The sequence below is a fragment of the Ursus americanus genome, chromosome 15, assembly GCF_024610735.1.
Source record: "Ursus americanus isolate L20-20 chromosome 15, mUrsAme1.1.p, whole genome shotgun sequence".
Lineage (NCBI taxonomy): Eukaryota > Metazoa > Chordata > Mammalia > Carnivora > Ursidae > Ursus > Ursus americanus.
In genome coordinates, this window is record NC_142141.1 from 35,208,549 (window position 1) to 35,220,762 (window position 12,214).

The following is a 12,214-nucleotide window of genomic DNA, read 5'->3' on the forward strand; positions in this document are numbered from 1 at the left end:
TAAGTTTTCTTCCTTGGTTTTTCCTTGATTTGTGTTCTCCCAGTCTCTTCTCCCCCTTCTCCTTCCCTTCACTCTCTCCTTCTCTGCTCTCTTTCTTTCCCCCTTTCCCTTCATCTCCTCTTTCTTCACCTTTCTCTAACTCCTTCCCTTTCTCTCATTCCCTCATTTCTCTGTTCCCTCTCTCCTTCTCTTCCCCCATTGTAGCCCTGTAGAGTACAGAATGATTTATCTCCTTAATAAAGGCCTAGGCTTTGGGGCTTTTTGTATTGTTTGTCTTCTGTTTTGCTGTATCCTTTCATTATAATTTTCACATTTCCCTCTGGCCCTTGTACCAGGTAAACAGCACTTTTATTTGCTATTATAAATTATTTATGGATTTAAAAACCAGAAAACCAGACTTATTAGAATTTGTTTACAATATGAGGGACTAAAGCTTGAGTTGGGGTCTCAGGGGCTTTCTCATTAGTAAAGTCCGTGAACATTGGACTTGATAAAATCGTTTTGGCTGCCTGGTGATAACAATGGGAGTAGATGGAGACTTGCATTCCAGTTCTGGCCGTAACTAGCAAGGCAGTCTTGGGCAGATTTCTTTACTCGGGTAATCTTGATGCCGTTAGAGGCAAGGTCTCATTATAGTACCTGGCATATAATATGTACTTCGTAACAGATAACATAGCGCTTTTCAACCTGGGGTTTGTTTTTGTTTGCTTAAGTATTTTTTGCCACTTTTCTGTTTTTTTGGCTGACCCTAAGGACATGAGTCTGCTTAATAGTTTGAGTTGCAGATTAGTAAACTGTTACTGTAACAGGGTTTTTCAACCTCAGTAATTCTGACATAATGGGCCAGCTAATTATTTGTCTTAGGAGGCTGTCTTCTCTATTTGTAGTGTATATAACAGCATTCCTGCTTCTACCCCCTAGATGCCAGTGGCACACTTCACCAGTTGTGATAAGCAGAAGTGTCTCCAGACATTGCCAAATGTTTCCTGGGGGCAGAATTGCCCCTAGCTAAGAACCACTCCTGAAAATAAATGCCAGTAGATTTTATTATTAAATTTCTTCAGATATCTAGTGTAAAATAAATGCTTCCCAAATTTAATCGTGATATAATGTATCTTTGAATTCTATTTTGGTGGAGAGCTAGGTTCATAAACATTTACATAGCTGGTATTTCTGTAAAATCTGTAAGTTCATGTCCTTTTGAGTAAAATTAGAAATTCTCAGAAGTCTCTATGAATATCCCTATAGAATAAGAAATCTTTATAGAATATATGTATCTCTATAGAATAAGAAAATAAGAAAAATAACTGATGCCACATAGTTAGACTAGTTAGGAATTAGTTGGTCACCCTTCTCTGTATTCCCATAACAGATTATGTGTGTCTATTAAATTTTACCCTTTTGTTACTGTTGTCGTAAGTTGCTATCTTATTGAGTTTTTTAAACAGAAGAAACTGTAGTATTTCTTTTTCTACTCTTATATACCTTTTTACTCCAAAGCCTGGCATATAACAAGTGTTTAATTAAAGGTTTTATATTACGTTGAGAAGATTTTGTATTTTAAATATGAGTTTTTGTTGTACTACTATTTGTTATGTTATTTAATATAAGCCTGCTGTTAGAATTAATTTAGTAGATCAGTGGGGCTAAAATGTTGTATACGGTAGACTTACCTGCAGAATTAAACTTCCTTTTAAAGTATGAAGAGGGTGCTAGTGATGTGATCCTATAACCATGTGAATGTCACACACCCATGCTTGCCTTCTGACATCATTTCACTAGATAAAGTAATGTGTATAACAGACTGCTGATGAATATAATCTTAGTATCCTATTTTTAAAACTGACAACATGCTTATAATCTAAAGACCTTTTTTTAAAAGATGAAAGTATTTCAGCTTTTTACATTCTAAAAGTTCTCTTTCCCTGTATTTAATCTCCTGTATTCATTTTGAAAGCTCCAAAAGAATCTTTATTTTGTTCTGTATTGAAAAAACTTCAAAAATAGTATAAGCTAAATATAAAAAATTAAAATGGCACAGAACTATTTATGGTACAATGTGAAAGTCCTCTCTCACATACCCTTCCCATCCTCCTCCCCACTGTGAGAGAAGTACCATTGGAAAGTATTTATCCTTCTCTGGTATGAGTGTGTGTGTGTGTGTGTGTGTGTGTGTGTGTGTGTGTGTGTGTGTGTTCATTCAGTTGTGAGAATTAAATGAGCTAAACAAAAAGACATGCTTAATAGAGTACTGAGTTTATTTACCATTTATTACACAGACACAAGGTTTGTTTGTTTTTTTAATGACATCATGACATATTGACTTAGTTTGCACTTTTCCACTTTCCAATATATCATAGAATCCTTAACTTTTCTATAAATGTAGATCTACTTTTTTATAGCTACATGTATGTGTGTGGATAGATACATGTGTGTAGATGTATCCACACATATATTTGTGTATGTTTACAAATATATACATAGTCGTACATATGCATATGTACATATACTGTAATTTGGTCATTTCATCATTAAAAAATGTTTTTCCTACTTCTTTTTGCTATTTTAAATAATGTATAGTAACACTCGTGTACTTTCTTATGCAGAAAAGGATTTAGAAGTGTGATTTCTTAGCAAAAAGTATTTGTACTTTTTTAAAACCTTCTTCTAAAATGTACTCTGAAAAGATCATGTTGTGGAAATCTTACCTGTGATAAGATTTTTTTTTTTTAAGTTTGGGTTATTCTATCTATTGCTTATTTATGAGAACTACTCATTTAACCTTCAGAGCAATATGAGTAAAAGGGGAATATCATTTAATTGTCCTGTTTTAATTGATCATTATATTTTTAAAAAATTAATAATTTTATAAGCATCTCAGACTTTTTTATTACCTAGAAGTAGTTTAGACTTCTGTTTTACCTTTGTAAGAATATAATATTGTTGATCATCCCTTTTAAACATTTTAGTTTTTATAAGAAAGTCTTATAAGAAACAAATTCAACAAACTTAATTCAACTGAACTAAAGTAAAAAGACATTATTTGCTCTATGATAAGGAAAACCAAATGTTGGGTCCTAATTTCAGGTAAAACATCCCAAGGGTGGAAAAAATGTTAATTGTATTCTGTCTCTCCATTTCTTAGCTTTCTTTCTTTTTTTTTTTTTTCCCTAAGTAAGCTTCATTCTGAAACACTTTCCATTTGGCTAAGAAATGGATACATTTCTTAAAAGATACATCGTCCTTATAGCTTTTAATCAAAAAGGAGAGGGTAGCCCTCTCTTACTATCTTCTACATGAACTGTCATTTTGGTCACATTCAGCGAGCCATTGTGACTGATAGTCATAAAAACACATGGGATGGGAGCAACAGAAACCCAATGAAAAATGTGATATCTAATAATTTTGCATATTAAGTGACTGTTAGGATGTTAATTCTTACATTTTGAAAGGTCTTTAATGATTTCTAAATTTATGATTTTATTCTAAATATAACACATCTATGTGATAGGGCAGGCAGTGTTACGTTTTAATAACTTAAAACAACTTAAAAGCATTAGTTAACCACCACTGAAAGCACAGCCCTAACATCTGTTACTGTCCCTGGAAAATAGACACGGATTGTGACAAATATGCTATGTTTTGTCATAAATTGATCTTTTTAGTTGTTACTTTGATCTTCCAGTTACCAACTGAGTGGGCATTTTTTTCAGAAATGTTTCTTGCTGTTGGAAAAAAAAGAGGGAAATGTGTCTTGCAGTTGAAACATTTATCTTGCATTGTTTTTTCTTTTTGCAAAATGGAGGATGAAGATTTTTTATACATACGTATGGATTTAAAGTAAAATATAAGATTTCCTAAGCTTTGAGACAAAGGAGGAAAATGATACTCCTTTCAAAATACTTTTCCAAATGTGATTTTTGGAGATCATAATAATAACTTTGAGGGTTTTTTTTAGCTTTTCATCAAAACTGCTAACTCTAACAAATGTTAAATGGTGGACAGTCATATATTTTGTGTTTAGGAGGGTGGGTAATTTGGAAACTGAATCTACAGTTTTCTGCAAGCATCTGGCAGTTGTGAAAAAGATAGTACAAAAAATGAGAACCAAGTACACACTTAGGGAAGAAACCAACCCTTGACAGGACAAGACTTTGTTTATTTTTAGGATTTCATTTTATTAACATCCATTGCTGCTGTAGCAAAGAAATGGAAAAACTGCCTTTTTAAGAATTTGAGTTGATATGTAAACCACTGTTTCAAGAAATAACATTTTTCCCATTTTAAAAACACAGTATATTTTTTAAAGATTTTATTTATTTATTCATTTATTATTTAGCGCAAGTGTGCACACACGTGCGAGATGGGGGAGGGACAGAGGGAGAAGGAGAGAGAGAATCTCAAGCAGACTCTACGCTGAGCATGGAGCCTGATGTGGGGCTCCATCCCACTACCCTGAGATCATGGCCTGAGTTGAAATTAAGAGTTGGTCAGTTAACCAACTGAGCCACCAAGACATCCCAAAACACAATATTTTATATGTTGATGTAAACAAATTCTAAGCTTCATTTTTCTATTAAATTTGAGTTGAAATATGTCCAAGGTCTAAGTGATTATGATACATAATAAACAGTTCTTTTTTTTTAATTTATTTAAATGTACCATACAATGACAATGCTAGTAATCTTAATACCTGGAAATCTCAAATAAACACTAAATTATGTTTAATAGTGTCAATAGTTAATAATTTTTATGTGTGGTTTGATCCTTTGAAATGGGCAGTTTTTGTTATGTGTGTTTCTAGTTAACTGTTTTGGAAAAAATAATAGTTAATTTCACTTACTCATATATAACCAGAGTGCAGTTCTCCAGACTTAGAATCATACCATTTTTGAGGCTGGAGAAATGAAATAAAGATAGTAATGTTCAGTTACTTATTTTTAATATCCAGTCTCTCCTCTCCCTTTGCCCCTGTATAAATAATTTTAATACAGAATTGTAGTAATATTTACAGTGGGCTCTGGACTCAGACTAGTTTGGTCTGATTTCTGGCTTTACCACTTACTAGCTTTTGGCATTGGGAAGTCATATTATCTACTATCCCTAATACTCATTTGTCTTCATTTACATAAATATTTTCTAGAATTAACAAGATTAAAAGTGAATGAATGTTACTTCTGTTCCTATTCATGAATTTTATATATGGATAACCATCCCCAGGTTATGTAATACATACTCATTATAAACATTTCCAAAATACAGAAAAGCACAGAGAGGGAAATAAATCACCCATGATTACATTTTCATTTTTGGTATTAAAATTTTGATATATAGACTTTTAAAAAATGTATCTTTAAAAAAAAAAATATATATATATATATATATATATCATTTAGAATTTTTTCCTTGTCTTACCAGTACATTATGTTAGTTTTTCCTCATGTTTAAATATTATGTAATATTGATGGCTACATAAGTTTGGTCCTTTTTGAACATTTTGTTTCCAGTTCCTTACCATTATAAATAATGTACAGTGTACTCTTCATTTTAGATTATTTTGTTAATATAAATCACCAAAAGTAGTTCCCAACCCTAGAGCATTTTTCATATTTTACAAAATATTTTCAGTTTATAATCAACCCCACTGATAGTATATTGTCTTATTTGGTATAATCATGTTAAAAAGCAGTTTCTTGCCACGTTGGTGAACTTTATTTCAAATGGTATTTTTCAGTGTATTTGGTTCAGATTTTAGGAAACAGGAAATATGTCATGTTTATTTATCAATTTTGCTGCTTCATTAAATTCTTTGTACATTTTCTTGGCCTCTTCTCAGTAACATTTCCCTAATTTGTTTAGGCCTTTCACATTATAAGTGCCTACTTGTTGTTGTAGGCCCTGCTTTTGCTATATGAGGGTGTAATGTTAAGGGCTGAATTGTGTCCCCCCAATTCATTTGTTGAAGCCTTCACCCGCAGTACCTCAGAATGTGTATGTATTTGGAGATGCGACCCTTAAAGTGGTAGTTAAGGTAAAATTAGGTCATTTGGGTGATCCATAATCCAATGTGACTGGTATCCTGATAAGAAAAGGAGATTAGTACACAGATATACACAGAGGAACAACCATACAAAGACTTGAGAAAACCCAGGAGAGAGGACCTCAGAACAAAGAACCTCTGTCAAGCTACATTGATCTTCTAGCTTCTAGAATCATGAGAAAATAAATTTCTGTGTTTGAGCTGCCTGGTCGTGGTTCGTGTTACGGCAGCCCCAGCAAACTAATATACGGCCCAAACCTTTGCTTATCATAATTTTGCAAATATTTTTGAGTAATATGTTATTAAACTTTTAATTTTAGGTATGCAGTTGGTTTTTTAGAGATATATGAACTTTCCTCTTTTGTCTCAAAGCTTAGGAAATCTTACATTTTATTTTAAATCTATATGTATGTATAAAAAAACCTCATCCTCCATTTTTAAGTACTTACAACGTTGTGCAACAAACTATAAGAGAAATAACAAAAAAATTTCATACCATTTGAAAGTTTGGTCTAAAGCTTCTTTGTCATATTTCAGAATTTTGAGGATTTTAGAGGAATACCAGTATAACAATTTTGGATAAAGACCTGTGAACAAAAGCTTTTTAGCTTGTTTTGCCTATTTGCTTATTTACACAGCATTTTCTTACCACACAAAGCGATCATTTGTATAGTCTCCTTTTCTGCTATGAAATTTTGCAGTATTGAGAGCTACTCTATTCTGATCCCCTTACCTGTTCCATTTGGAACATTTCTTTTTTCTTTTGCTTCTAAAGAAGAAACTGGATAGGAAATTTTATAAGGAGCCTACCACTAGAATAGGATTAGCTTTTTTTTTCTGCAGTATTGTACCCTTTGAAATATATCCTTGGGTCCATTCTTTTCACGGACAGATGTGCTAGCCACTTTGGTTGGTTTATTCTGTCTGGTTAACATGTTCATAACTTCATACTGAAGAATAATAGTGCTTGGAATCTCTTCTGATTCTTCAGTGTTAATTAAAGGATCAATCTTCTCTTTCATCCATTTCAGTTAGGCCCATTAAATAACTTGAGAAACTTTTATATAACTTTTAGGTAAAAGTTATTTTTCAAAACTCAGACTAAAATGGTCTATAGTCATCCAGGCAGAAGGGAAGTAGCTAGTATTAGATCAGTGTTCTTAATGAAAACAAGGAAAGCCTGTTTGAAGGTAGCAGAAAACTGCTCAGTGGACAAGAAATGTAGGAGCCAAAGCTTCAGAGAAGGGAGAATCTTGTGGAGGTGAACTTAACTTCTCCAAAAACTTTTGCCGAGGGATACTGGCTAGTGTAGAGGTGGGCAGAAAACTAGAGACTCAGACTTTAGGCCCAGGAGTACTGTAACTAAAACACAGAAAAAACAGCCCAGACCTTTTGGTGGAGACCTAGGGGAAATCTAGTATAAGGAGATTCGTGTCTCCATACATTTGTTGAATACTGAGAGTATCTGAGATAGTTAACTTAAAAATCTAAACAAAAAATATTTGAAAATAAAGGTAGAACTTGTAGTGTTTTTGTATGACAAAAATTAGATATATCATCCTCTTGGGACTAATCCCCTCAACAACAAAAAAAGGTTTCAGTTGAAACATGGGGAGCAAGGAGGAAAAGGAAAAAGTGGAGGTAGACTGAGTCTTACAAGAGCAGCAGTTTATCTGTACTTAATATTGTCCAGTGACCTAACAAAGAGAAGGATAAGCCCTCTGTAGAGAAAGATACTATCAGGAATCTCTGCAAGTTTTTATATACAGAGATTACAGGATCCACCAAAAGGCAGGACTACATGACTACAACAAAAGGAAAAACATAGTAGAAACAGATCCAGAGATGGTCTACATCATTCACATTCATTTAGATAATAAGCACTTTAAATATTTAAAATATGATTTATATGTCAAGAAAATAGAGGAACTATGGAGAGCATAGGTGAAAAAGAAGATTTTTTATTATAGGAAATGTGTGTAAAGTTAAATGAAAATTCAAGAAGGGAAAAACAATGTCTAAAATGAAAAACTCGCTAGATAGATTAGCTGTACTGGAAGACAGATAAATAGAAAATGTCCAGCCAAAGCACTGAGATAAAAGAGAATGGAGAAAATAGAAAAGAGGTTTTAGAGATCTGCAGTATACACAAATGGATCTGGTATTTGAATTACCAGAAAAAGAGAAGAGAGAAGATTGGGCAGAAGTAATTTTGAAGAGATAATGTATAGAATTTTCTAAAACTAATAAAATATATATCAACCCAGAGATTTGGAAATTTCTATTTTTCCTAAGCAGGATAGATACAAAGAAAACCACACCTGAACCGTAAAATTGCTGAAAACCAAAGATAAAGAAAAAAAATCTTGAAAGGACTCTGAGAAAAAGGATCTGACCTTCAAAGGAGCCAGGAGTGAGAGTGATATCAGACTTTCAATAGAGACAGTGGAAACCATCTTGAAGCTTTTAGGAAAATAGCAGCTAACCTAAAAATTTGTAAATCCAGCAAGATATCCTTCAAAAACAGAAGTGAAAAAACAAATTTCCAGGCAAACAAAAGTCAAAAGAATCTGTTACCAGCAACCTTGGCTACAAATTAAATAAATGAAAACACCAATAAAACAAATCAACAAACTGAGGATTCTTTAGACAGAAGGAAGAATATCCCATTAAGATTCCACTGACATGAAGAATAATGGAAAAGGTGAATTTGTGGGTAAATATAAATTGATACTGACTAAATATTAACTGAAAATAAAAATAACAGTAATTTGCTGTGGGGCTTGAAAAATAGAAAAAACATCAGTAAAGTGAAAGGTGAGGCAAGTAAATGAAGTTCAAGTGTGAAGAGTCTAGCATTGTTGAGGACATGGTAATAGTTTCTCTTAGACTGTGATTAACAACGCATGTTGTAATCTCAATGGTAACCATTAAAAAATAGTTTTAAAATAGTAAACTTATTGAGGGGGAAAAATGGAATAATAAAAAGTAATTGGTTGATTTCAAATGAAAGCAAAAAGGAGGGTTAAATCTAAAACTGGCAGGTCAAATAAAAAAACAGTAAGGGATAGAAATAAATATGCATATTTGAACAGTTGGTATATTTTCTGGAATTTTATTAAAGAAAAATACCTTATTTTTCAGTCTAAAAAATAATGTAAATATAAATAGACAAAAATACATAACACATATTCACATACTTTTATTTTTCTGACAGCTTCTTTGTGATATTGGCCATAGTGAAGAAAAATTGGGTTTTAACTATGAGGATATCATAATTTGGTAAGTATAGTTCAGTTCCCTCCCTCACCCCTGTGGGTTTTAGTAATTTCAATTCTAGTAATTTTTTTTTATTTTTTATTTTTTTTTTTTTAAAGATTTTATTTATTTATTTGACAGAGATAGAGACAGCCAGCGAGAGAGGGAACACAAGCAGGGGGAGTGGGAGAGGAAGAAGCAGGCTCATAGCGCAGGAGCCTGATGTGGGGCTCGATCCCACAAGGCTGGGATCACGCCCTGAGCCGAAGGCAGACGCTTAACCGCTGTGCCACCCAGGCGCCCCTAGTAATTTTTTTTTAAATAAAGATTTTATTTATTTATTAGAGAGAGAGACAGCCAGTGAGAGAGGGAACACAGGCAGGGGGAGTGGGAGAGGAAGAAGCAGGCTCCCAGTGGAGGAGCCTGATGTGGGGCTCGATCCCAGAACTCCAGGATCACGCCCTGAGCCGAAGGCAGACGCTTAACGACTGAGCCACCCAGGCACCCCTCAATTCTAGTAATTTTAAACTAAAAGGACAGTATAACACATTATATTTGATTTTGTAGAACAGTTGTTTGATTAGAAAAATTCAAGATCTCTAATGTTTTTGGTTATTCTGTTGTTCTTACTGATGCTTTGTAATTATCAAATATAAAGAGTCCAAGCTAATGATGGGAAATACCTGGATTTCTATAATTCAGACTTCTAAATTAAACATGAAATTCACAGAACAAAAGTTCTTAAATTTTCCTAAAAACAAGAAGAATCTGCAATTCTCTCTAGACCTCACTTCAGACAAAGTGTGCTTCTGGCAAACTTTATTTTCTCAAGTCCACCAACAGAGACATAATGTTATAATTTCATCGCCATCTTTTTGGTGTGCTTGGGAATTAAAATTTATATAGTCTGTGCCTACTGTCATAAAGTATTAATTGATTTAAACCAATGACTCTTTGAGTGGAGTGGAAGCAGGTAGGCAGAAGGGAATAGATTGTAGAGGCATATGTGATACACCTTGAAAAAGGCATATTTAATTTCCCATTGTTTATATAAAATAAACTAGAGAAGGTAGAACAAAATAACATTTTCTTGATTAGTAAGAATGTGCTTAAGCAGCACAGATTAAAAAATAACAATATTAGTGAAATTCCATGGCTTATAGTGAATGATTTATGTATATATAAAATCACTAATAGTTCTGCTTATTGCACCTGAGGAAGAATTTGGTACCATAATTTTCTGTGTATTTGAAACTCATGCAGCAAAACTTTTTTTGTTTTTATGCAGTTTGCGGTTAGCTTTATTGAATGAAGCAAAAGAAGTGCGGGCAGCAGGGCTGCGAGCTCTTCGATATCTCATCCAAGACTCCAGTATTCTGCAGAAGGTGCTAAAATTGAAAGTGGACTATTTAATAGCGAGGTAATTTTCCTAGAGCTGTTTATGTTTTTAAAATTATATATTAAGTTTTAACACATGTATCGTGAAGTGTACAAATTTTTAGTGTAAAGCCTGATAATTTTTAGAGATATATAGAGCCAACTACCCCATTATCCTGAGTAAGATAGAGTATTTTCTGCATCCCAGTCAATTTCCCTTGCGTCTCCAACCAGTAGTAAACATTATTCTGCCTTTTCTCATTGTAAACCAGTTTTTCCTGTTCTTGAGCATCATATTTGGAGAAATACATAGTTATTCTTTTCTTTCTTCGGTGTTATTTGTCAGATGTATCCATGTTGCTTTTGTTTTTAAAGGCTATGTAAAATTTCATGTTACGAATAGACTATAATTTATTACATTCTGTTGGTGATTTTCTGGGTTGTTTTCAGTTTTGGCTATTTTGGATAAAGCTGCCCTGAACATTCTTGTAGGTAGACATATGCACACATTTTTCTTAGGTATATATGTAGGAGTGGAACTGCTAAGTCCTAGGTTTATGTCCGTACCGCCAGTTTTCCATAGTGATTGTACCAATTCATATTCCTACCAACAATGTTTGAGAGTTTCAGTCTCTTTACATTCCTATCAGCACTTACTTTTAGTTTTTAATTGTAGACTTTCTGCTGTAGTGTTGTGAGTTTCATTGTGGTTTTAATTTTTTTTTTAAAGATTTTATTTATTTATTTGACAGAGATAGAGACAGCCAGCGAGAGAGGGAACACAAGCAGGGGGAGTGGGGGAGGAAGAAGCAGGCTCATAGCGGAGGAGCCTGATGTGGGGCTCCATCCCAGAACGCCAGGATCACGCCCTGAGCTGAAGGCAGACGCTTAACCGCTGTGCCACCCAGGCGCCTCTCATTGTGGTTTTAATGTGCATTTCCCTAATAAGTACTGATGCTAAGCACCTTTCATTTGTTTGTCGGTTATTTGAACATCCTCCTTGTCTTTTGCTCATTTGTAAATTGGATTATCTGTCTGTCTCATTATATAGGAGTTCTTGATGTTCCGGATATGATTCCTTTCAGGTATACGTCTTGATAGTATCTTCTCCAAGTCAGTCTGTTTTATCTTTCCTCTCTCCACAATTAATAAAACCCAATTTTATAGTTAATGATCTTGGACTCTTTGGAAGATATTATTCTGTGTTTTCTTCCTCTGTGTGTTTAATTAGGTGTCAGGTCGATTCATTTTTATTTTTATGGATACGCAGTACATTTTAGGATTTATTGAAAAGATTATCCTCTGGTGTCTAGATTAGTGACACTTCTGTTGTAAACCAGGTAACTGGTAAGTATGGATCTGTTTTTGTGTTCCTTATTCTTTTTAGTTTATTTGTCTGTTCTTGCCCTTGTTTCTCACTGTTTTAATGACTGCAGCCTGATAGTAAATGTTAATATCTGTCAGTATAAGTATTCCAATTTTTGTTCCTTAAGACTGTTGGCTATTTTATGTTCTGCATTTTCATACGAATTTTAGAGT

At 33.6% G+C, this 12,214-nt stretch overlaps 1 protein-coding gene across 6 annotated transcripts in view; it reads left to right on the plus strand.

Moving 5' to 3' along the window:
- RICTOR (RPTOR independent companion of MTOR complex 2) overlaps window positions 1–12,214 on the plus strand; it is a 107,859-nt gene that overhangs the window by 41,416 nt on the left and 54,229 nt on the right. For all 6 annotated transcript variants that reach the window (XM_045787308.2, XM_045787310.2, XM_045787309.2 and 3 more), the window contains 2 exons: window positions 9,258–9,322; window positions 10,587–10,718. In XM_045787308.2, the coding sequence (XP_045643264.1) occupies window positions 9,258–9,322; window positions 10,587–10,718 (197 nt within the window). The remainder of the gene's footprint in view (window positions 1–9,257; window positions 9,323–10,586; window positions 10,719–12,214) is intronic.